Source organism: Narcine bancroftii, chromosome 4 (genome assembly GCF_036971445.1).
Source record: "Narcine bancroftii isolate sNarBan1 chromosome 4, sNarBan1.hap1, whole genome shotgun sequence".
NCBI classification, from domain to species: Eukaryota; Metazoa; Chordata; class Chondrichthyes; order Torpediniformes; family Narcinidae; genus Narcine; species Narcine bancroftii.
Window position 1 is genome coordinate 113574214 of NC_091472.1, and position 23761 is coordinate 113597974.

Genomic DNA, 23761 nt, shown 5'->3' on the forward strand with positions numbered 1-23761 from the left:
CATACATGGGTATTAACAAGAATATATATAGATAAAATTCAATAAAAAATATTGGAAAGGGAGGAATGTTAATCATGTTTCTCTCCTTGTGTTAAAGTCAGTCAGTAAAATAAACTGAACAGAAAACACCAACTGCTTCAAATGATCAACAAAATACAACAGAGTTACTGTAAAGGATTTCTTTACTTCCCACTTAAAACCATGGTTGGAGAGGCCAGATTACAACTCACAGTATATGTGCATATACTGCAAGCTCTGGAAGTACCTCTCAAAGTAGACAATAAGAAGACACATGTTTATACAGTTCTTGCAGGGGTGTTGTTAACTCGAACAATTCCATATAAGGAGTTTGCTAGCATAATGGCAGACCAAAACTTGACTCAAAATTTAAGACCGGTAACATCTGCCCGTACTTCCTCCACGGCCTAGCAGTGTCAGCAGAACAATTTTTAGCTGGTCTTAACCACAATAACTTTAGTCAAGTATCCCACAATGCTCTTCATATTCTAGCCAAAGTGTAGATAACTTTGACACTTTCCTGCCAGAATGGTTCTATCATTGTTGATTTAATGATTTCCAATTTCTGTTCCAGGAATTAACTGGGAATTTACTGGGACAGGGTCTAGTGGAAAAGAAACACTGTCCGAATGCCGGCATCAAATGATGTCATTTTCACGCCGGGGATTAACTTCCTTTACCCCTAATTTTATCCCCGGCGTTTGCTGACACTAGCGTGCTGATAAAACCTGTGGAAAAGGGACAGCAGAATGTTGCCCATTTCCAGTTGAAGGTGGAACACTCCGATCCTGGGGATGAGTTGTGTTCAGTGGAAAAGCAATGTAGCGTCCCATTTAAGGGTGGCCTAGTAGAAACAGCACAAAGGGCTTCCTACCCCGGGACACTGCACAGCCAACTAAATGAGATGCCAATGGAAAAGGGGCTTATGCCTCATGGTGTAGCAACTTTAGCACCCAATCAAAATGTTCTGACTTCACTGTTTTGAGTTGTACATTAATAATAGTCCCACACTTGAAAGTGCAGGGCCGAAGGAATGTTGTGCTGTCTCTCAGATGAACCATTAAACTGAAGCTCTGCCTGCATACTCGCGTGGCTATAAGAAATCTGATTGGACTATTTTTCAGACAACCAGGGCCTTATTTCAGTGTCCTGGCACTTGCTTATCAGAATAATGTGAAAAGGCAATCTGTATTCTTTAAGATTATTGTTTGATCTACTTTGTTTCCTGTTGTAAGAGTGTCTGTATTCAAATGTGGCTTTGAAGCCCGTCCGAGGCTAATAGAGGCATCATCTGAATGTAAATCATTCTTTTACATCATATTCCAATTTTCCAACTTTCACATTATGCTGCCTTTTAATCTATTTCCGTGCTATGTTCTTTTTTCATTGATACCATGTCCCAAAGTAAACAGCATCTGTAATTATAGTTGACCTGCAGTTTGTCAAGAGAGGTGCGGCAGCTAATCAAGAGGACAAAGGAAGCATACATAAGGTTTAGAAAGCAAAAGTCAGGAAAGACTCAAGAGAATTGTATGTATCTTGAGAAAGGACATTGGAGAGCTAGAAGGGAGCATGAAAAGGCCTTGCCAAGCAGTATTAAGAAAAACCCTAGTGATCTGGGACCGCTGCTCTTTGTAATTTTTATCAATTACTTGGATGAAGAATGTTATGTGTTAACTTGTTATTGATAATTGATTGTATAATAGTGTAATTATTATTCAAGAGATATGTTTCATTATAATAATTAGGGGCTGATATTGTAAGGGCCAAAAGGGGGCTACTTACCTTTCTTTGGTTTGTTGCAGATGTTGGCAACAACCCATTGTAGTTTTTGCTGGTGTGCCCTATTTACAGATAGCTAAAACATAATCAATTTTCCTTATTTGCTCTCTTAACCAACTGTGGACACATCACCAAAGCATGTCCACCTCCACAGAACAAACATCTCTTTACAGCAGGCAAACTCTTCTTTTCCTTAGTTCCTTTATCATTTTCCTTATCTGCAACTGTGACCGTGGTAGCAAAGATACTTCCTTTTAATTTTGGATGAGACGGTGACATGGACCTCCTTACCTCTTTGCTTGAAACATAGAAACATAGAAAATAGGTGTAGGAGTAGGCCATTTGGCCCTTCAAGCCTACACTGCCAATCATTATGATAATGGCTGATCAGTACCCAGTTCCTGCTTTCTCCCCATACCCCCTAATCCCCTTGATCACAAGGGCCAAATCTGACCTACATTTAAATATTGACAGGGAACTGGCCTCAACTACTTCCTGTGGCAAAGAATTTCACACATTTACCACTCTCTGAGAGAAGAAATTTTTCATCATCTCAGTCCTAAAAAACTTCCCCTTCCAGACTCTCTGAGTGAGGAAGGTCCCCCTAAGAACCCCTGGTTCTGGTTTTTCCCAGCATTGGAAACAACCTTCCCGCATCTAGTCTGTCTAAACCCTTAAGAATTTTATGTTTCTATAAGATTCCCCCTCAGTCTTCTAAATTCCAGAGAATACAAGCCTAGTCTATCCATCCTTTCTTCATATGCGAGTCACTCCATCCCCAGTATCAGCCTAGTGAACCTTTTCTGCACCCCCTCCAAGGCAAGGATATCCTTCTTCAGATAAGGTGACCAAAACTGCATGCAGTCCTCCAGGTGTGGTCTCACCAAGGCCCTGTACAGCTGCAGCAGGATCTCCCTACTCCTGTACTCTAATCCTCTCGCTATGAACTCCAACATACCATTTGCCTTCCTCACCGCCTGCTGCACCTACATGTCTACTTTCAATGACTGATGCACAGCCACGCCCAAGTCAGGCTGCATCTCCCCTTTTTCTAAACAGATACCATTTAAATAATAATCCTCTTTCCTTTTCTTACCTCCAAAGTGGATAACCTTGCATTTATCCACATTATACTGCATCTGCAACATCTTGGCCCAATCGCCTAACTTGTCCAAATCACCCTGCACTCTCCTAGCATCCACCACACAGCTAACCCTGCCACCTAAATTCGTATCGTCTGCAAATTTCAAGATACTGCTATCAATTCCCACATCTAAGTCTTTGATATATATCGTAAACAACTGCAGCCCCAGCACTGAGCCCTGCAGTACCCCACTAGTTACTGGCTGCCATTCTGAAAAGAACCCATTTATTCCTACTTTTTGCTTCCTGTCCCTCAACCAATTCTCTATCCACCTTAATACCATACCTCCTACACTGTGCTCTTTAAGTTAATACGCTAGTCTTCTGTGCAGAACCTTACTAAAGTCCAGATATAAGACATCCACTGGTTCTTCCCTATCCACTCTACTGGTTACATCCTCAAAAAACTCTATTAGCGTCATCAGACATGATTTCCTCTTCACAAAACCATGCTGACTCTGTGCGATTGGAGTATCTTTGAAATCTCCAAATACCATCTCTATTGTAATCCTCACTTGCCTTTCAAGGAAACCTTTCAATTGTGTTTTTCCTAGAATTCACAGACCACAGTTCATTACATATCCCTCAGCCGGTAGGACAGCTTCCTTAAGATAACTAGCATGTTATGTTCATGCATGTAGTTGATATCTTCCATGGCATTACAGCATCCTTTCAGAAAGAGGATATATGCGTGTAGAGCTCTTGTATCTTCTGGTTTTATTGACTACCATAGAACCATAGAATACAACAGCACAGAAAACAGGCCATTCAACCCTTCTAGTCTGTGCCAAAACATCATTTCACTAGTCCCATCGACCTACACCCATTCCATAACCCTCCAGATCTCTCCCATTCAAGTATCTATCCAATTTATTTTTAAAACTTAAGAGTAATCCTGCACTTACCACATCAGATGGCAGCTCATTCCACACTCCCACCACTCTCTGAGTGAGGAAGGTCCCCCTAATATTCCTCCTAAAGCTTTCTCCTTTTACCCTAAAGCCATGTCCTCTCATGATTTTCTCTCCAAATCTAAGTGGAAAGAGCTTATTCACATTCTGTCTATTCTCTTCACAATTTTGTAAACCTCTATCAAATCTCCCTTCATTCTTCTACACTCCAAGGAATAAAGTCCTAACCTGTTTAATCTTTCCCTTTAACTCAACTCCAGCAACATCCTAGTAAATCTTCTCTGCACTCTCTCAATCTTACTGATATCCTTCCTGTAGTTCGGCGACCAGAACTGCACACAATATTCCAAAATTGGCCTCATCAGTGTCTTACTCGACCTCACCATAACATCCCCACTCCTATACTCAATACTTTGGTTTATGAAGGCCAACATGCCAAAAGTTTCCTTTACAACCCTGTGTACATTTGACGTCACTTTCAGGAAATTATGTATCTGTATTCCCAGATCCCTTTGTTCCTCCGCACTCCTCAATGGCCTACCATTTACTCTGTATGTCCTATCTTGGCCCAAAATACAACACCTAACACTTGTCTACTTTAATTCCATCTATCATTTTCAGTCCCATTTTGACATTTGGTTCAGATCCCTCTGCAAGCTTTGAAAGCCTTCCTCACTGTCCACAATGCCTCCAATCTTAGGGTCATCAGCAAATTTGCTGATACAATTTACCACATTATCATCCAGTTCATTGTTATAGACAACAAACAACAATGGTACCAGCACCGATCCCTGACGCACGTCACTAATCACAGGCCTCCAGTCTGAGAAGTAATCATCCACTATCACTCTCTTTCTTCTCCCATTCAGCCAATTTCAAATCCAGTTTACAACCTCCCCATGGATACCTAGTGTCTGAACTTTCAGAACTAACCTCCTATGTGGGACCTTGTCAAAGGCCTTACTAAAGACCACCTAGACAACATTTACAGCCTTTCCTTCCTCTACTTCCTTGAAAAACTCTATAAGATTCGTTAAACATGACTTACCACACACAAAGCAACACTGACTATCCTTAATCACCCATACTATTCAAATACTTGTCTATCTGATCTCTCAGAACACGATCCAGTAATTTACCTATTACTAACGTGAGGCTCATCAGTCTGCAATTTCCTAGTTTACTTTTGGAGCCTTTTTTAAAAATGGGACAACATGGGCTACCCTCCAGTCATCAGGCACCTCACCCATGGCTAAGGCATTTTAAATATATCTGCCAGGGAACTTGCAATTTCTACACGTCTCCCTCAAGGTCTGAGGGAATATCATGTCAGGCTCAGAGGATTTATCTACCTTTATTCACTGTAAGGCAGCAAGCACCTCCTCCTCTTTAATCTCCATATGTTCCATGCTTGTTTCCCCTCCTTTCTTATCCACTATGCCAGTTTCCTGAGTAAATACTGATGCAAAAAAACTGTAAGATCTCCCCTATCTCATGAGGCTCCATGTATAGATAACCACTTGGATCTTTTAGGGGACCAAAATTTGTCCCTTACTATCCTTTTACTTTTAACATACTTGTAGAAATCCTACGGGTTTACCTTCATATTATCTGCCAAAGCTTTTTGCCTTCCTGATTTCCTTCTAATGTATTTTCTTACATTTTCTATAGTCTTCTAGTACCTCATTTGGTCCTTTTTGCCTATTCCTGCTGTACACCTCTATTCTTCTTAACCAGATCTCCAACATCCCTTGAAAACCAAGGTTCCCGCTGCCTCTTCACTTTGCCTTTATTCCTGGCAGGAACATGCAAACTCTGCACTCTCAGAATGCACCTTTGAAGGCCTTCCGCTTACAGAACACCTCCATGAAAGAACTTTCTCCATATCAGCTCGAGCAATTTTATGCTCATTGCCAAAATGCTCCTGTAGAATAGACTTAGCCTTCCTAAATCCTCTTTCCGACTCCTTACAAGTTCCCTTGTTGATCCTTTGTGTACTGTTCCAGATAATTGAGACAATCTCTATGATTCTTCTTCTAGCTTTCAATGTTATGTTCAAAAGATTTAATGAATGCTTGGTACTGAAATGGCTCATCATCAAAAACATTAAACTCCTTCTTGACCATGGAAGAGAAATACTGTAATTGAATTAATGGTGTAGTGAATATAATTTTGCCTTTCCATGACTGAGAATATTTTGCTTGTAACAGGTAATGTAGCAGGAGATGTCACATGTGCATGTTCACCCAGATTTCTGATGCTTGACTGGTGTGTCAAGGAAGCTGCGGCAGAACTGTCTGCGGTTGTTACCACTGGTGCTTGTGGATTGATAACACCGTGCCTTGGGAGGACCTGTCCATGTGTACGCATGTCTTGTAACTGTAGTACAAAAGGAACTGCCTTATTATTAAATGTTTTCTTTTTCTGTTGACATTTCTCAAGGTATGACTCCATATCATCAAACACTTCAGATAAGTTACTTCAAACACTAGATACCTCTGATTCTCCGAGTTCCTCCATTTTGGCCATGGGAGCAGCAATGTTTGCTTCCAACTCCAGCTGCTCTTTTTTCCTCCTTAGCTGCTCCTCCTCCTTGACCAAACCATGTTTATCCTTAAGCCATTTTTTGTTGTACAACAAGAGCAGCCACTTCAGCCTGATTCTTTAAACATGTAGATGTTCTACTGGAAACTCTGAAGCTTGATCCAAAAGAATTTTGTTTACTTATCCTGCAACATTCCAACATTCAACACACCTGGTTGTATTTCATTCTGCATGCCTGATGTTGCCATAATATTTGACTCTTTCTTCAGTTTGAATTGCACATCCTTTGCATTTTCATCCTCTTCATCACCATTTGGTGACACACCTTCAGCTATTTCAAAGTTACTGTCTTCAAATTCAGTTGATGTCTTCTGTAATGGTTTTACAAGCTCTTCATTCCCATCAACCAAAGCTTCTTCTATTGCCAGCTTCAGTCTCACAATGAGAATGCTTTTGACACCATTTGTATCTAGATTCTGTCGCTTCAATTCTGCTTTGAGATCAACGACCTTCATGTCTTCAATACATCGTGCCTCAGCGGCGACGCTGGAAGCAGCAGCAGCCATTTTACACGTCTCCATTCACCATCCATCAGGCTCAAGCACCAAGCACGCACAACACAAGCCAAATCAACTGTCCCCAATGTAATAAAGCTGCAACGAATACACAGAAGGAGTCCACAAGCCATGCTTCTGATGGCTGTGATGTGCTGTTGTCAACAAGCGAGTTTCCACCACGGCATCCATCAATAATATTGCTGATTCTCAGGAAATAGCTCTACCAACGTGTCTATAGGATCTTCTTCCCTGGTATTAGAAGCTCTGGACCCTTCTCTGGCCAATACTCAGACCAATGGACATGGATTACAGTCAGCAGTTTGCTCTCAGCATTTCTAATATGGCCACCATATTATATTTAGTATCACTCCAAACCAAAAAAGTATAATTTTATATTTTCTAAATTTCTCTTTTCTGTTCCAACAATATTTTTGTTGACTAAACATAGCAATGACTATCCATAGAAAGCTGTCTGTGATGCATTTTGAATGATTCACCACAAAGTCCAGATGAGTTTTAAATGGTTTATTTATTAACACACAAATGACTTGTAGTGATCAATAATAACATAGCATTCCAATAATTATGTCAATAATAACGACTGTTTTAATGATCTTCTTTAACATTCTATGAAATGTCTATAAATAACAGTAGTAATGGTCAAAAAAATATGCAAGCCTCACGCTCCTTATACAACTCAGCACCCCAGTTGATGGTCTAATGAACTCAGAGTCTCACACACCCAAATCCCCGCACACTTGCCAACCGTCCCCAGTCCGCGAAGCCCATCATGCATGCACCAATTGACCGAAGAGAAAAGTGCATGTGCTGATGCAACATGGTGTAGAATGGCAGCTGCAACCCCAGGATGCTGCCAAAGCCCACAGCTGGTTCAATGGGATGCCTCCAACATCCACAACAAACCAAAGAATGGTAACTAACTCCCTTTTGGCACAACAGGATTCTTAACAGTGTGGAGAAACCGTGGGATCTTGGGGTCCAGGTCCATAGATCCATCAAGGTTGCCATGCAAATTGATAGATGTAATGACAGAATGCCACCACCAGGAGGAGCTGGAGATGGAGTATGTAGCATCTGGGGAATGTTGCATCTTGTGTAGATTCAATATGGATGGCTTTCCATGAGGTCTGCATGGAAACATTACATGGTACCAGGAGTGGAAGAAACAGTTAAGTTCTGCTGTGCACAGGCTTGAAATAAAAAAGCAAACCAGAGTGCATAGTGAGTAACAGTCGATATCACCAGAGAAAATATGGAGGGTTTAAAAACTCCCAACATTGTAAATTGGACTGGAAATATCAACCATGAGTGGAGACTGTTAAACAGAGGAATATGCTTTACTGGCAAGTGATTGGAATCGATACCCAACCAGATACATAGAAGATTGCAATGGTACTTACCGTGGTGCGGCCTAAAGGTTTTCTATACATTTGTTTTAGCTGAGGAAGAAGAACAGAGCAAATTTGACAAGGCTATCGAGATGTTTGATGAACACTCTTCAAACAAAAATGAAACCTTCAAGAGGTACATATTTCGCTTGCGTACACAGCTGCAGGGAGAGAGCTTTGATTTTTTTTTAACAGACTTAAAACTAAAAGCAAGAACATGCTATTTTGGACTGCTGCAAGATTCAATGATCTGTGATCAAATTGTGTTCAGGATTATTGATAAGGAAGCGTGAGAGAGAGAGAGAGGTTGCTGCGAGAGATAGAGGTTACCTTGGCAGGAACTGTGAAGATGTGCCACACCAGTGAACTAGCTCAGCAGCATGCAAAAATGTTTGGTGAAGGTGATAGTGTAAAAGCCAGTGAAAATGAAGACATAGTCAAAGGCACAGTGTCTGGACAGACATATAAATAAAAAATGAGATACAGGAAACAACAAAAAGAAGGAAAGTCATTCAATTGTAAAGAGTGCAGCAGTGCCAAAGCAATTCTCAGCTTATGGAAAACTCTGTAACAAGTGCAAAGGGCACAATTGCTATTGCTTTTACAAGGGGAAACTAAACAAGAAGTAAAAGTGTGCATGCTGTAGAAAACACTGTGCACACTATATAAAAAACTGCTTTCAGTGATACACCTTTTGTGGGCATGGTGGTACAAGAAGTGAACAGTGAGCCGAATAAATGGACTGTGTCATTGCATACAAATGGACCAATATTCCTTTCAAGTTAGTGCGATATTAAGGCAATGAAGATAAAGCCATACTTCCATGCAAATCCTGTACTGCTCATCGACATGAAAGGTACATGTGAACTCAAGGTGAAAGTTAAAGAATACCACCTCAGGATGACAGTAGTCCCAGATGAACATTCTTCATTGCTTGGTGACAAAGCTTGTGAAAACTTAAACCTAGTCAAGAGGGTGTATCACATTAACATAAGATACAGTTAAAAGAGGATGCACAGTCAGTAGTGCAAGTACCAAGGTTGGTTCCAGAGCCACTAAAAAAAAAGGCCAAGCAGGAACTGGACTGAATGATGGCACTGTGGGCCATAAAGAAAGTGGAGGAGCCCACAGAATGGGTGAATTCAATGGTGTGTGTCTATAAGAACAGTGACCTACGTGTGTGCATGGACCCAAAATACTTGAATGCCAATATAAAGAGGGAATATTATCAGATTCTGACCAGGGATGAAATTTCAAGTGAGATGGCCAGGGCAAAGTTTTTCATTAAATTGGATGCATCCCAGGGCAAATAAAAGCTGCACAATTATAGCACAAAATACTCTATGTGCAATACATTGTTTGGCTGATACTCCTGTCTTAGGATCCCTTTTGGAGTTTCCTCAGCTCCGGAAGAGTTCCACAGGACAATGGAGCACATCACAGAAAGCATAAATCAGGTATGCATGTACATGGACGACATGATTCTATGGGGATCTACACAGGAACAACACTCATCAAAGTGCAACAAAGCATCCGGAAGTATGGATTAAAGTTAAACAGGACAAAATGTCAGTTTGGTTTAAAGGAAATTTCCTTTCTGGGAGATGAACTGTCAGAGGCAGGAGTGGAGCAAGACAAGAGCAAAGTTAAAGCAATCTTCGAGATGCCCAGACCTGCTGACAAAAAAAAAGGCATATTGAGAGTTCTGGGAATGATCAGTTTAATTGGTAAATTCATACCAAATCTGTCTTTTAAAACTATGTTGTTAAGGACAAATGTGAATTCATATGGACAGGCAAGGAAGAATGGGGATGACTGAAGTATTCTAACTACTTTTAACATTCTTTGACGCACTCAGAAAGACAAAAATATCCACGGATGCTTCAAAAGATGGAATAGGTGCCGCAACTACTTCAACCTATAGGAGAAGATTGGAGGCCAGTAGCATACGCATCACGGATGATGACAACATCTGAATATCAATATGCACAGGTCGGGAAAGAATGTCTAGGTCTGATCTATGGACTTGAGAAATTCCACAATTATGTGTATGGTCTACCAACATACATGGCAGAGAAAGATCACAAGCCATTAATAGTAATAATCAAGAAAAATCTCAGTGAAATGTCACCAAGAATCCAAAAACTGATGATTAAGCGTTATGACTTTGAATTGGTGTACACACCAGGGAAACTTATTGTGTTATCTGATGAGTAACTCAGGGCAAAGAAGCAGAATGAAGCACACGAGAGTTTCACAGAGACAGGTGTGAATCTGATTGCTGAATCTCTTCCCGTATCTGACATGAAATCCAAGCAGATCACAGCTGAAACAGAAAAGGACATAGTTCCACAGAAGGTCATCAAGAATCTGAATGAAGAATGGCTTAGAGGTGAATGTCAGTGATACTACAACATCAAAGTTGAGCTGAGTGTTGTCGATGGGCTTCTACTCAGTCAGTGCAGAATTATCATTCTTCAATCACTGTGGCAAGAGATGCTGAAAAGGGTGCATGAGGGGCCCCTTGGAATGGAAAACTGTAAAAGGAGGGCCAGAACTGTTGTTTATTGGCCAGGGATAAACACTGACATTGACAGGACGGTTTCAAGCTGTGAGAGACCTGTTTGAAGCATCACGCAAAGCAAACAGAACCAGCATGGTTTATGGCAGAAAGTTGAGACTGATCTGTTCCACATGGATGGAAACAATTACTTGCTGGTTATTGATTATCTATCGAACTATCTGAAGATTGTGCAGCTTCCTATTGTGTCTGCTGCTTGTGATCAAATATATGATCTTTGCAAGACATGGAATTCCTCAAATTGTCTACAGTGACAATGGACCATGCTACAGTTTTAGAGAATTCCAGAACTTTGCAGAGGAGTATGGATGTGACTTAAAATCCTCTGCATCCACAGTCAAATGGCAAAGCAGATAAAGGAGTTCACATAGTTAAACAGTTGTTCAAGAGTGCACGAGACAGTGGCTCAGGTCTGTATCTAGCTTCACCTCCTGAACATGGCATGTCACCCACTGAATTTCTGATGGGATATAGACTACACACCTCCCTACCCTGCAGACCCAAGCAAGAAATGAGATGTTGAATGGAAACAAAAGCATCTGCAAGGGAAACAAAAGGCAAACTATGACAAGTCAGCAAAAAGCTTAGGGCCACTGGCATAACATGACACAGTGTGATTCAGAGATTCCAACACTTGGGACAAAAAAGCTACTGTTCAGGGAGAAGTAAATTCAAGATCCTACACTGTCAGAACAGAGGACAGTCAAATACTGTGGAGGATTCAAAGGAGCTGGCTGAAAACACAAAAGATACTGCAGGAACAGATAAATGTAGAGGATTCAGCCTGCGCAGAAACAGAGGAAACACCTTCTGTGCTAGACAGTAGTGGGCCAGCAGAGCCGACACAAGCACCTATGTTATGAAGGTCCACACGAGTTGTCAAAGCACCTGAAGGACTGAATCTATAAAGAAAATGAACTGCACACTTATAAGTTTGTGCTGCCGATGTTCATGTTACATTTGTGTTGAACTTTAAGTTGAAAAAATACAGTATTAATGTGGTATGTTTGATTAAGCATCTCAAGGAAAGGGGATGTAGTGATAGAGTGCTACCACCAGGAAGATCCAGGGATGGAGGGTGTAGCATCTGAGAAAAGTTGCATCTTGCAAATGTTGTTGCATCTTGGGTGGATTCAAGATGGAAGCCTCCACATGAGGTCTTGCCTATGTGTGTTCTGTTCTTAGTGCTGTTTGCTTAGTTAATAAATCTAGTTGTTTTTAAAAAAAAAAACACATTTATTTATTGTAATAAAAGAAACATCAAAATAGGGTGGTTAAGAATGTGTATAGTATGCTGGCATTCATTACAAGGGGGATTGAGTTCAAGAGTCGTGAGGTAATGTTACAGCTCTCTACTCTGGTTCAACCACACTTGGAGTATTGCATTAACTTCTGGTTGCCTCATTGCAGGAAGGATATAGATGCTTTTGGGAGGGAGCAAAGGACATTTACCAAGATGTTGCTTGGATTGGAGGGCATGTCTGATGAAGCAAGAATGACAGAGCTAGAGGTTTTCTCTTTGGAGTGATGAAAGATGAAAGGTGACTGAATAGAGGTATAGGATTATCAGGATCATTGATTAGATGGAGACCCAGTACCTTTTCCTGGGTCATTTATGTAAATACAGTACCAGAGGATATCTGTTTAAGATTAGGGGAGATATCAGGGGTATGTTTTTCACTCAGAGAGGAGTTAGTTCCCTGAATGCATTGCAGAGGGTGGTGGTGGAAGTAGGCAAAATGGGGGCATTTAAAAGACTTATAGAAGCACATTAATGTAAGAATAATAGGCGGTTGTGGGTGTGAGGTTGGGATGCATTAGATTGCTGAGGAGTAGATTTACATAGGTCAGCATAACATTGTGGGCCAAAAAGATTGTACTGTGCTGTAATGTTCTGTGTCTTTGTGACAGCTAAAATATCTTTTCAGTGTTAATTTATCTGTTTGGTAGTTTATGTTCTGTTAGACTGTTTATTCAACAGTTTTTTTTTGCATCATATCATGTATCCACTGAACTGAATTACAACACAAGGGGCCGGTTTCGTAGATTGATCTTAAACCTAATCCCAGACTAAAATGTCTTTTTGAGCTGTCTTAAGTCAAAGCAACTTGCACAGACTTACCTTAAAATAATCATAGATGTAGCCTGTTCTGGATTAATCAAAGCTGATTGCAAGAGGGAGGCCTGGAGCTATTCTAGGACTAAATTGAAGCTTACATTAATCCTTCAAAGAGGCAGGTATAACTTCTGCTTAGTACTGTTTGTGAGGGAGCAGGGTGTATTTGGAATATTTAAATGAAAACCACAGAGGCCAGCCAGACGAGTACTTGTGGATAGGAGTAATCCATCAAATTACTTTTCGAGACCGCTTTCATATGTATAAAGAAAATGCATTGGAGAAGATATCTTTGTTTATACCTAGACTTTCTGCTCCCTCTCAAAGAGGAAAGCCTTTATCCAATTCTCTCCAAGTTCTGATCACTTTGAGGTTTTTAGCATCTGGAATCTTTCATCGTGAAACTGGTGATTTGTGTGGTGCCAGTGAAGCCACTGGGTGTAGAATAGTTCACAAAGTCTGCAGGGCCATTTGTGAACTGGGGAGTCTTTACATCAAGTTTCCTGATGCTGTTGGCCAAGCCAATTATAAAATCCAATTCTATGAATATGGACACTTCCCTGGACAGATTGGCTGTATAGATGGACGTTATGTTCTCTCAAGTGTCCATCAACTCCTGACGCTGAGGAGTACAGGAACCATAAGAACTGGTTTTCCATCAATGTTCAGGGTGTATGCACTCCTTATTTAGAATTTTCAAACACTGTTGCCCATTGGAAAGGTGCAACTCACGATTCAAGGATATTTCTCAACTCTTCATGTGTGCTCAGTTTCAGACAGGACAACATAGTGGACTACTACTTGGTGACAGTCGATATGGCCAGAGTAAAATTTTATTTGCTCCCGACATAATCCAACAGCAGCTGAGCAGCAAAGATACAACAGAGCTCATGTCCGCACTAGAAGGATGATCAAGCATGTTTGGAGTATGGGGAAAAAAATATATATATAAAAAATCGATTCCAGTGTTTGCGTAATACACTTCATTTCATGCTGCAAGGCGATCATTACTACAGCTGTGTTGCACAACTACCTGAGGTAGCAGATGTGTGCATGGCTGAGGCAATGACCAATGAGGACTAGCACACAGTTGCTTTCACACTGCAGCACTTCAACTGGATGAGATGCATTTAATTATGGAATATTCATTAAATGAGTGACTAAACCAAAGCTGGTTTAAAATGTAGTTTGTAATGATTAAAATACACACACTCGTGAATATCCAAATGACAAAACATTTTTTTTAACTTATCACGTTGTTCACCGTGGCTGGTAATTACAATCGTCTCATTACTGTATCTTTTTTGGACCATAGCTCTCTCTTCCAACTTCATGTTCACTTCAACCTGTAGAATTCTCATTTTCATTTCATGTTCTTCCTTCAGATATTTCATTTTATAGTCTCAAAATTCTCTGGCTAACTTTTCTTGCATGGTCGTCTTTTCTTTTGTTCTTTGCTGAAAGGTGGTGGCAGCATTTTCTCCCTGGGATGTTATAGCACATGATGGGTGGAGGGGGTTACACGCTGACTGTGTACTGGTTCTTCCAAACTGTTTAAATTCCTTTCCTCTGGAAAAAGAACACCATTAGAAGCACAAATAAGCTTGTATGGCCCTTGGAATGAAAGAAGAATAAAGATAGACACAGACAGTGGAATATTTTTTAACAAAGAAAGAAACCAATTTACTTTCTTTGGTATATTTACCATTTGTGTTCAGTTCTTCATCTGAACTGTCCAATGCTCATCGTCTGGTATTCCATCAAGAGGTTGCTGGTGCTCTATTATTCCAGACAACAAGTCGCTCAATTCATCAGTCTTGTCTTTTTTTGGTGGTCCACCACCATTATTAAATCAGTCTCTTCTGAACTCTTTAAAGCCAGTTTATGGTTCTTCCACAGAGTCTATAAAGGCAGATATCATTCAATACAAGTGATGTAACAAAAATATGAATATGAGAAATGTGAAATAGTGATAATAATGAAGATATCTCACCTGTACAGCTCTTGCAGTTACATTTTCATTGAATTCACTGCAAATTGCAGCCCAACCACTCTTTTTCTTTTGCCCAGTAGAAGTAGTACAGTTTTTAGTTTCAATAACTGGATGGGTGTGTGAAAGCATTTTTTCATACTCACTAAAGTTCTTGAACATATTTTTTTTGCCTCTGCCATTGTTTTGTCTCAAGATTAACACCACTAATGGTGTTTTCTATTCCATTCCAGGGTATTTTTAGGAGCACCATTAGACCAACAGCATATTTAACCTAATCAGGCTTAACCCAGGTATTCTCATTAGGCACATTTAACCATCAGCACCCGCATAGCCCTCCTGGGATCCAGGTGTGATTACTGCGGCCAAAGTGCTTCCTGCTGACGTGAATGTTGAGCTGTCACGTGAACCGGAGTGGCGTTCACAGCAGTGGCAGTTCACGGCATCCCACTCTCCCCTTTCCTCCACCGCCCCCCCCCCAACCCGCAGCAGCGACTCCTCTTCCCCCCCACCCCCCACCACCTCGGCAGCGAACCTTCCCCCTCAACCATTTCAGCGACCCCCCCCCCCCCTCCCACACTGCAGCAGTGACCTCACTCTCCCTGATTGTGGCCTCTCCCCCCTCCCACACCCATCCTGGGCCCTGTGGCTGCAACCCCTCTCTCCTCCTGATCGCAGCAGGCACTTCAGCCAAGGGTTTCTCTGTGACACCAGTGCGCATGTGCTGACGCCACGCGAATAACCAGGTTGGCCATTTTCATTTTCATGCCGCCAGTGGACGCGACCTGGGTAAGTTTAACTGGGTTCCCTGACTACCTCTGAGGTAGATCAAGGACTCGGTTAGCTTACAACCATGCTGACCGGATCAGATCCTTTCAAGGTGCCGCGGGAAAATTGCCCTGTTAACTCCATTTTACACGGCAGCTTGAAAGGGCCAATTTAGTCTTACTTACCTTACTCCAGGATTCCATAGTTTCCTACTAACTAAACCAAATTAAAGTCACATTCCTGAAAACTACTTAATATCCTAGTTTAAATTGTAGAGATTAAGGCCAGCTCCTGTCTGTGAAACCGGCCCCAATCAACAAGTCAACATCTCCCAATGCAGGATTCAGAATTTTGTGTCTTTAGATTCAGTCCTATTGTCCTGTAAAATGAGCCCACACTACTCTGCTCCTATCAGGCCACACAGACAGGCTTCCAGTTAGAAATGGCTACCTGCCACATTGCAGAAAGAAAACCGTTTGTGTCTGGAGCCAGGCTTGAAGCATAACCTCCTTGTTTTTATATTCAATGCCCTGACTAATGAAGGCCAGTATTTTATACAGTCTAACTTACTAACTAGGGATTCTACTTAACAATGCCACTTTCAATAGCCTCTAGACTGGTACAAGGTCCCACGGCTCATTATGCTCCCAAAGACGCTCCCATTCATGGTATATTTCCTAGTCTTAGTCGTACTCCAAAATGATCCTCCTCACATTTATCTGGATTGAGCTCCACTTGCCATTTAGCAACATATTGAGATCATTCTGTAGCCTAAAACTGCCCTCCATATTATCCATGCCTCTGCCAATCTGATCAACTGATCAAGCCTCCAACACCCAAAGATCCCAGCAGTGATCCCTGTGGAACACCATCCTATCACTAAAACAACCTTCCGTTATCACCCTCGATCTCCTTTTGCCAAGCTAATTTTGGATCCATTTTGCCAAGTTGACCTGGATCTCTTTAGATGCATCTACAGCACTACTCACATCAATACACTTAGTTACCTCCTCAGACAAAATATGCCCAGGACAAATCCACACTGGCTGTCTCTGATTAGATGCTGTCATTCCAAGTCATCACAAATCCAGTCCCTCAGCATTTTCTCCAGTAACTTCCCTTCCTTTTGGATGAAATTGCCAGCGTTTGAATATACTTGGTTTTATTGCTCCAAAAAAGACAGAATTCACTTTCATTTGTGAAAATGTGCATTTTGATTTTATTTTTCTTCAAAATTAAGCCCACTTTGTTTTCCATTTTCTGTTATCAGGTCAGATTTCCATTGATGGTTTCAAGAGATATTTGAGTGGGGATGAGAATGGTGTGATTCCACTCGAGAAACTGGATCTGAGTGAAGATATGACTCAACCTTTATCCCATTATTTCATCAACTCCTCACATAATACCTACCTCACAGGTAAGATGATGGGGCTGCACATCGTGCTGTCATTCACATCACAGGTAAATGTCTCCTCAGCCTGACTTTCCTTCAGGTTGCACATTCATTGCTATATGGCAAAGCAGAGAAGCTGGAGACACAAGAGAGATTGCAGACACTGGCATCTCGAGCAAGAAACTAGGTGCTGGAGGAACTCAGCAGGCCGTGCAGCATCCTTGGGAGTTATAGTTTCAGGCTGGAAGCCGTTATAAAGCCCCCCCCCCCCCCCCACCTTACCATGCCTGTGAGTTCCAGCAGAGCACCCAATCCATTCAGGGAGAGCCCAAAGGTGTTCAAACTTCACAGTAATGACCAAATATCAAACATTTTACACTACCTCAAAACTTCCCTGTAAATGTTTCCTCAACATCAGAGAGACTAGATGCAGACTGAGAGATCTCTTCGTTAAGCACCTCACCTCTTTCCGCTGCAATAGTGTGGATCTCCCAGTAGCCACCCATTTCAATTCCCCATTCCCTTGCCAACATGTCTGTCCATGCTCTCATGCACTGCCAAACTAAGACCACATGCAAATTGGAGGAACAATACCTCATCTTCTGTCTGGGCCCCCTCCAACCAGATTGCAAAAAAAAATGTCTTCTCTGGTGTCAGTTAACACCCCTCCCCCACTATCTTTGTTTCCCCCGACTCCTTTCTTCAACTTCGGTCCCTCTCTCTCTTTCCTTTTCGCTCGGTCTCCTTTCCCAGAGCCATTATCAATCTTCATCTTTTCACTTATCATATCAAACCTTTTGTCTTTTGGTCTGGTCTCCTCCCCCTCCCATTCTTTCTCCTTTCTCTCCCCAGTCTTTATTCAGGTTCCTGCCTGCATTTTGGTTTCATCTTGAAGAGGGGCTCAGGCCCAAAATGCTGGTCATTTATCTTGACCTTCCATGGCCACTGCAAGACCGGCTGAGTTCCTCCAGCATTTTTGTGAGTTTTTACTGCAATCACAGCATCTGCAGGCTTCTGTATTTCACTCCATGTTCAGAATTATGGGCTGGTAAGTCTTATCTCCATTGGAACCATTATTTAATGTCACATCCAGCAACCAAACACCGCCTCACAAGGAGCTTTGTCCAGATTATGTATTCAAGTCATTGAAGCAGGACTTGAACCTACAAACCTCCAACCAAGGGAGAGGGTGCTAGCAATGAGCAAAAGAAGATAAATATCAAGGGGGAACGATTGAAAACTCAGTAAAGAAGGTAGATCTCAGTGAGGATTTCAAGAATTCGAGAGACATTTCGGAGTGCAGGGAGAGGGGGATGTGGCAAATATCAGAATATTGGGCCTAAAACCATGCTGGAGGATGAAGGAAAGGAGGGGCTACATTTGAAGGAAGGTAGAGTTCTGGTTTATAAAAACAGAAATGCTGGAGGAACACAACCGGTCCATAGGAGGTAATGCGTTATTTCCAATGTTTCAGGCCTGAGCCCTTCCTCAAGATATGGGTCACTCCCAGTTTCCGTGGTGGAATTTTAATTTGTGTTACCAAATCTTTAGTCCAGATCTCTAGAATATCAGTAGAGCACTTGAACGTTTTAAAAAAATCTCCAATCCAACCTCAGCATCAATCAGAGAAAATGTTTTTTTTAAAGATCAGCAGGGTCAGGCTGCACCTGGGAAGGGAGAAACAATTAATATTTATGGTTCAGCACTGGGAGTGAGACAAACTTAAGTGAATTTGATGTTGGAAAGAAGGTAGGGAAGGAGGCGTAAAACAAAGGTAATATCGCTGATAGGGTAAATCCAAATTGGTTAAGGGGTACATTAGTTTTATTTATCTGTGTGGAACGTGCTGAGGCTGAGTGCATGCCCAGCAAGCCTTCCTGGGCAACCAGAAAATCTGAGCAAGCATGATAACAGGCAGACATTTTTAGTTCTTGGCCTCAGTCTAAGGATAAAGGGGTCAGCTATTTGGGACTGAGATGAGAAACTTCTTCACTCAGGCACTTGTGAATATGTGGAAGTCCCAGCCAAGTAAAGTTGTTGAGGTAGGTTCATTGGCAATATTCAAAAGGGAATTGGATGTGGCCCTTGTGGATAAAGGATTCAGGAGGTATGGAGAGAAGGAGGGAACAGGATACAGAGGTCACATGGTCCACCATGACTGAAATGAATGATGGTGCAAACTTGAAGGGCTGAATGACTTTCTCCTGCTCCTACATTCTATGTTTTTATGTTCTGTGTTTAGAACTTTGGGACAGAGACTATAGCCTCCAGATCAGAGGGAGGAGGTTTAGGTCAGAGATGAGGAGGATTTTTTTTCCCTCCAGAGAGTAGTGAATCTGTGTAATTCCTTCCCCAGGGAAGCAGTAGAGATTGCCTCATAAATATATTTAAAATGCACATAGATTTTTATAAAGTAGGGGAATGAAGATTTATGGAGAAAAGGCAGGAGATGAGTCTGTGGCCAGTTCAGCCATGACCTTGGTGCAGGTTCAATGGGCCAGGTGGCTAACTCCTGATCCTATTTCTTATGTTCTGAGATAAGTATTTAATTTCTTATGGATGACCAAATTAAAGTTGAAGAGTTGAGTATTGAGTCTGAACAATAATGGTGAATAAGCAGAGTCTGGGATTACTCCTATAGAGTGAAGTCAGAGCTCCACAAAGCAATCATCCAGTCTATGTTCAATTTCTCCAAAGTAGGACATTCCTGCACTGGAATTGAAAGTTAAGAAAAGAACTTCTGGAGTGTTCAAAGCATGTAGGTGATCTGAAAACAAATACTGAAATGGCCTAATTGGAAGAGTATTGTCCATTTTACATCCAACAAAGAAACCTATAGGTTCCCAACAGATCTGCTCTTAGCTTGGTGGAGCTTTCAGCACTCCACTGTGTACAGAGGGCTCTACCCTTTGGACTCAGGGGCACAGGAGCAGCAATATGCACAGGGGCTGCTATTGAGGAAAGAGAGGATGCGGGGGAGAAGAAGAGAGTCCTTAAATGGAGGAGGAGAGATCTGGATGTCCTCATCAGTGCCAGGGAGGAGGTCCAGAGTGCCAGGTGGCAACCAGCAGACTTTTTGCAGCCATCAAAAGAAGCACCCCATACAATGTGGCTCTAGTTGACTCCCAAGTGAGAGAATTCCCTCCAATTGAGTATCACTTAAAACTCATGTCCTCCTCAACATTGTCGGGGGGGGGGCCTCCATTCCAGACCATTGAAAACATTTTGGTAATTGGGTCAAGGATTTATTTATTAATCCCATATAATTAGTAAATGTTGACCTGTAAGTCATCACAGCCTTCAGCCTCTTTCCTCCATCATCTCCCATTTCTTACCCTCCAATCTGTCAGCCTCCCCTCCTCTCGCTCCCCTCCCACACACTTTGATTTGGTGGCTTGCCCATTTCTTGCTATTCCTGATGAAGGGTTCTTGCCTGAAGCTTTTGACTGTCACTCTGCGTTCCACAGATGCTGCCTGACCCGTTGAGTTCCTACAGCATCAAGAATGTTACTCATGTTATCCAACATCTGGAGTCTCTCTTGTTTACCGCTGCTAAACTACAGCTAAAGATTCTCAGGAATAACCTACCTGATTATTGATGTGTGATCTTGTTGATGACCATAATTTGATTTGGTCTGGGGACTGCGCTCCTTATAAGAAACAGTTCTCTTACTATCCCATGCAACAACAATGAGCATTCTCCCAGAGTTTTTTCGGAAACACTGCATCTTAAGTGGACATCCCTGTTCCTCACCCTATCACTCCAGACCCATCCGTTCAATTAATTTGTTGCTGGAGAAAACACTTCTTGGCATTAATTTTGGCCCTCTGAAATCTAGCAGATGTCTGACGAGTGACCAAAATAACTTCTGCTCCCGAAGATTCAGAATAGATTTCACATCATTTCTCACTGAAATGTCACTTTTTATACATTGTAACCATTTACCAGGACAATTGGAAGATCTAATGGGCTACTCTCAAAAGCATCAAATGTTGTGTCGTTGCAGATATTTTCAGTGATTTTTCTTTTCATTACATTTTATTTCTGGCTCTAAATTTATTAATTTAATTATATGGTATTTGTGGTTGGAGGAGATATCAAAGGCCAGACAAACTTCCCCATCAAAGTGTCACTACTCTCTACTTTTGGTTATGTTATCACAGCTGGACAGCTGGCTGGGAACTCTTCTGTGGAAATGTACCGCCAGGTCCTCCTGGCGGGGTGCCGATGTGTAGAGTTGGACTGCTGGAAGGGCCGATCAACTGAAGAGGAACCAGTCATCACTCATGGATTCACAATGACGACCGAAATCTGCTTCAAGGTGATTTCCTTCCCTTCCCTTCCCTTCTGGAAAGTGATCCATGTTGTGGTGTTTAACCTTGCGCCTGGAAAGAGCTTTTCATTGCAGTCCATAGCCTGGCTTCACAAATAAAGATTTAGGAAGGGGGCTGTCCATGTCTGCTGCAGGCCAATGCAGGACAGACCAAGACGTGGGCATGTCGTTGGAGCCTGCACAATGGATATTTTAGGTGAAGTGAAGTGTGTGCAATACTGGCCCACCCTTTACACAGGGTTTATCTGCAAGCTTAATGGTGACAGCAAGGTCCTTGGGTCATAGGTGTTATATCAGAGTGTCCTTCCCCTAGATGAATGGCCTGACAAGGCTAACAAGCCCCACCTGCCCAGGTTTGAAATCAGAGTTGTCCTTCTCTTAGGCTGGCTGCCAACCAAGGCTAATGAGCCCAGCCTACTCGTTCATTTATACCATTGGACACTCAGTCATGCCATGATGTAGCAAAGTCAGTGAAAACGGGGGACACCAACGAGAAGGTATTGTTACTGATGCAGTCATGAAAGAGAGGCCATTTGTAGTGACCTCCTCCCTGGCAAGCCAGGGACTGGCCATGTGGTGATCACTACACCAAGAAAAGAGAGGCGATGCATTACGCATGCATTTTCCCGTGGTGAGCGGAACATCAGGCCCAGGCATCACCTGCCCCCCCAGTGCAGTAGAGCTTTGTTAATCCTCTGGGTTTAAAGGGATCATCAGTATATGAAATGACTGCTCGTTGTGTGATTGTTTTCAAAGCATAATAACCCAGCAAGTTAAACATGTTGCACATGCTCACTCCAAAGATATGTATATGTTCCGTAAGTATATTTGACTTCGAGGAATTAATCAAACTTTGGATGCTGTTCGAATCGAGGTATCAGAGTTGCTGCTGAGATACAGAGATGAAGTGAAACTCATTGGGCCTGAAGGCCGAATGTTTTCCTGAATTAAATATTTTTATTTCCACTTCCTGGCTTGGAGGGCAAGCCATATATTACCATCTAAAACCAGGTTGGTGAGTGATAGGTTGTTCTCCTCTTCGACAATTACCTCCCAAAGTGACGGCAAAAGCCCCCAGGCTACTGGAAACCGTCACAGAACAGCCTTGAATTGGTGAGAAGCTTCATCCTGTTGCAGTGCACTTCAGCAGATCCACTGATCCTTGTTCACACCATGCAGTCTGTTAAAATTCTCCTCACTACACCAATGTACAAGAGTAAGTGCGCTGTGTTTTTAACAAAATCTAGGGTTTTGTCTGAGAGCACCCTAATGACAGATTGTTATCACATGGAAGGGGAGAGGGGGCATTCTGCAAATGACTGGCAGTTTCTACCAGACAATGCAGAAACAATCCAGCTAGCCCCACTTTCTCCCCTTATTCCTACAAATACCTTCCTTATCTGAATGCTGGCATCAAATCTGCCTCCAGGATTACCCGAGACACTCCAGGCCATAATCATGTTCTGCATTTATAAAACAGATCATTAACTTGATAGTAAAATTGTGCACAATTTCCTAACTTTCGTGAGAATCAAACACACAGTTGCAAGTGAGGAAGTCTAGAATGTTCTTAATTTGTCTTTTTCGAACTTCCATGCTCACTGGATGAATTATTTATATATGCTGAACAGCTGAATAGAACAGGTCGAAAATGCTTCATGTGTGATGTCCTCCGTTTAATTTGAAATGTGTTTCTTCCCTCACAATTTTTAATAATTGATAATGAAGCATATAAATTTAGTGCAAAGTTGTGGTTATAAACAAAATAGAGAGAGTGCAGAGAAGGTTCACGAGAATGTTGACAGGATTTCAGGGTCTGAGTTACAGGGAAAGGTTGTGCAGACTGGGGCTTTTTTCTCTGGACCGTAGAAGATTGAGAGGGGACTTGATAGAGGTGTTTAAGATTTTAAAAGGGACAGACAGAGTAAATGTGGATAGGCTTTTTCAATTAAGAAAGGGGGAGATTCAAACTGGAGGACATGGTTTAAGATTGAAGGGGGAAAATTATAAGGGGAACATGAGGGGAAATTTCTTTACGCAGAGGGTGGTGGGGATGTGGAATGAGCTTCCGGCAGACGTGGTCGAGGCGGGATCATTGGTTACATTTAAGGAAAGACTGGATCGTTACATGGATAGGAGGGGACTAGAGGGGTATGGACCAGGTGCTGGTCAGTGGGACTAGGAGGGTGGGGATTTGCTATGGCATGGACTAGTA

At 42.0% G+C, this 23761-nt stretch overlaps 1 protein-coding gene across 5 annotated transcripts in view; it reads left to right on the forward strand.

Moving 5' to 3' along the window:
• plcb1 (phospholipase C beta 1) overlaps positions 1-23761 on the forward strand; it is a 1044484-nt gene that overhangs the window by 778383 nt on the left and 242340 nt on the right. For all 5 annotated transcript variants that reach the window (XM_069932441.1, XM_069932442.1, XM_069932443.1 and 2 more), the window contains exons 10-11: positions 17090-17236; positions 21377-21534. In XM_069932441.1, coding sequence (XP_069788542.1) covers positions 17090-17236; positions 21377-21534 — 305 coding nt within the window. The remainder of the gene's footprint in view (positions 1-17089; positions 17237-21376; positions 21535-23761) is intronic.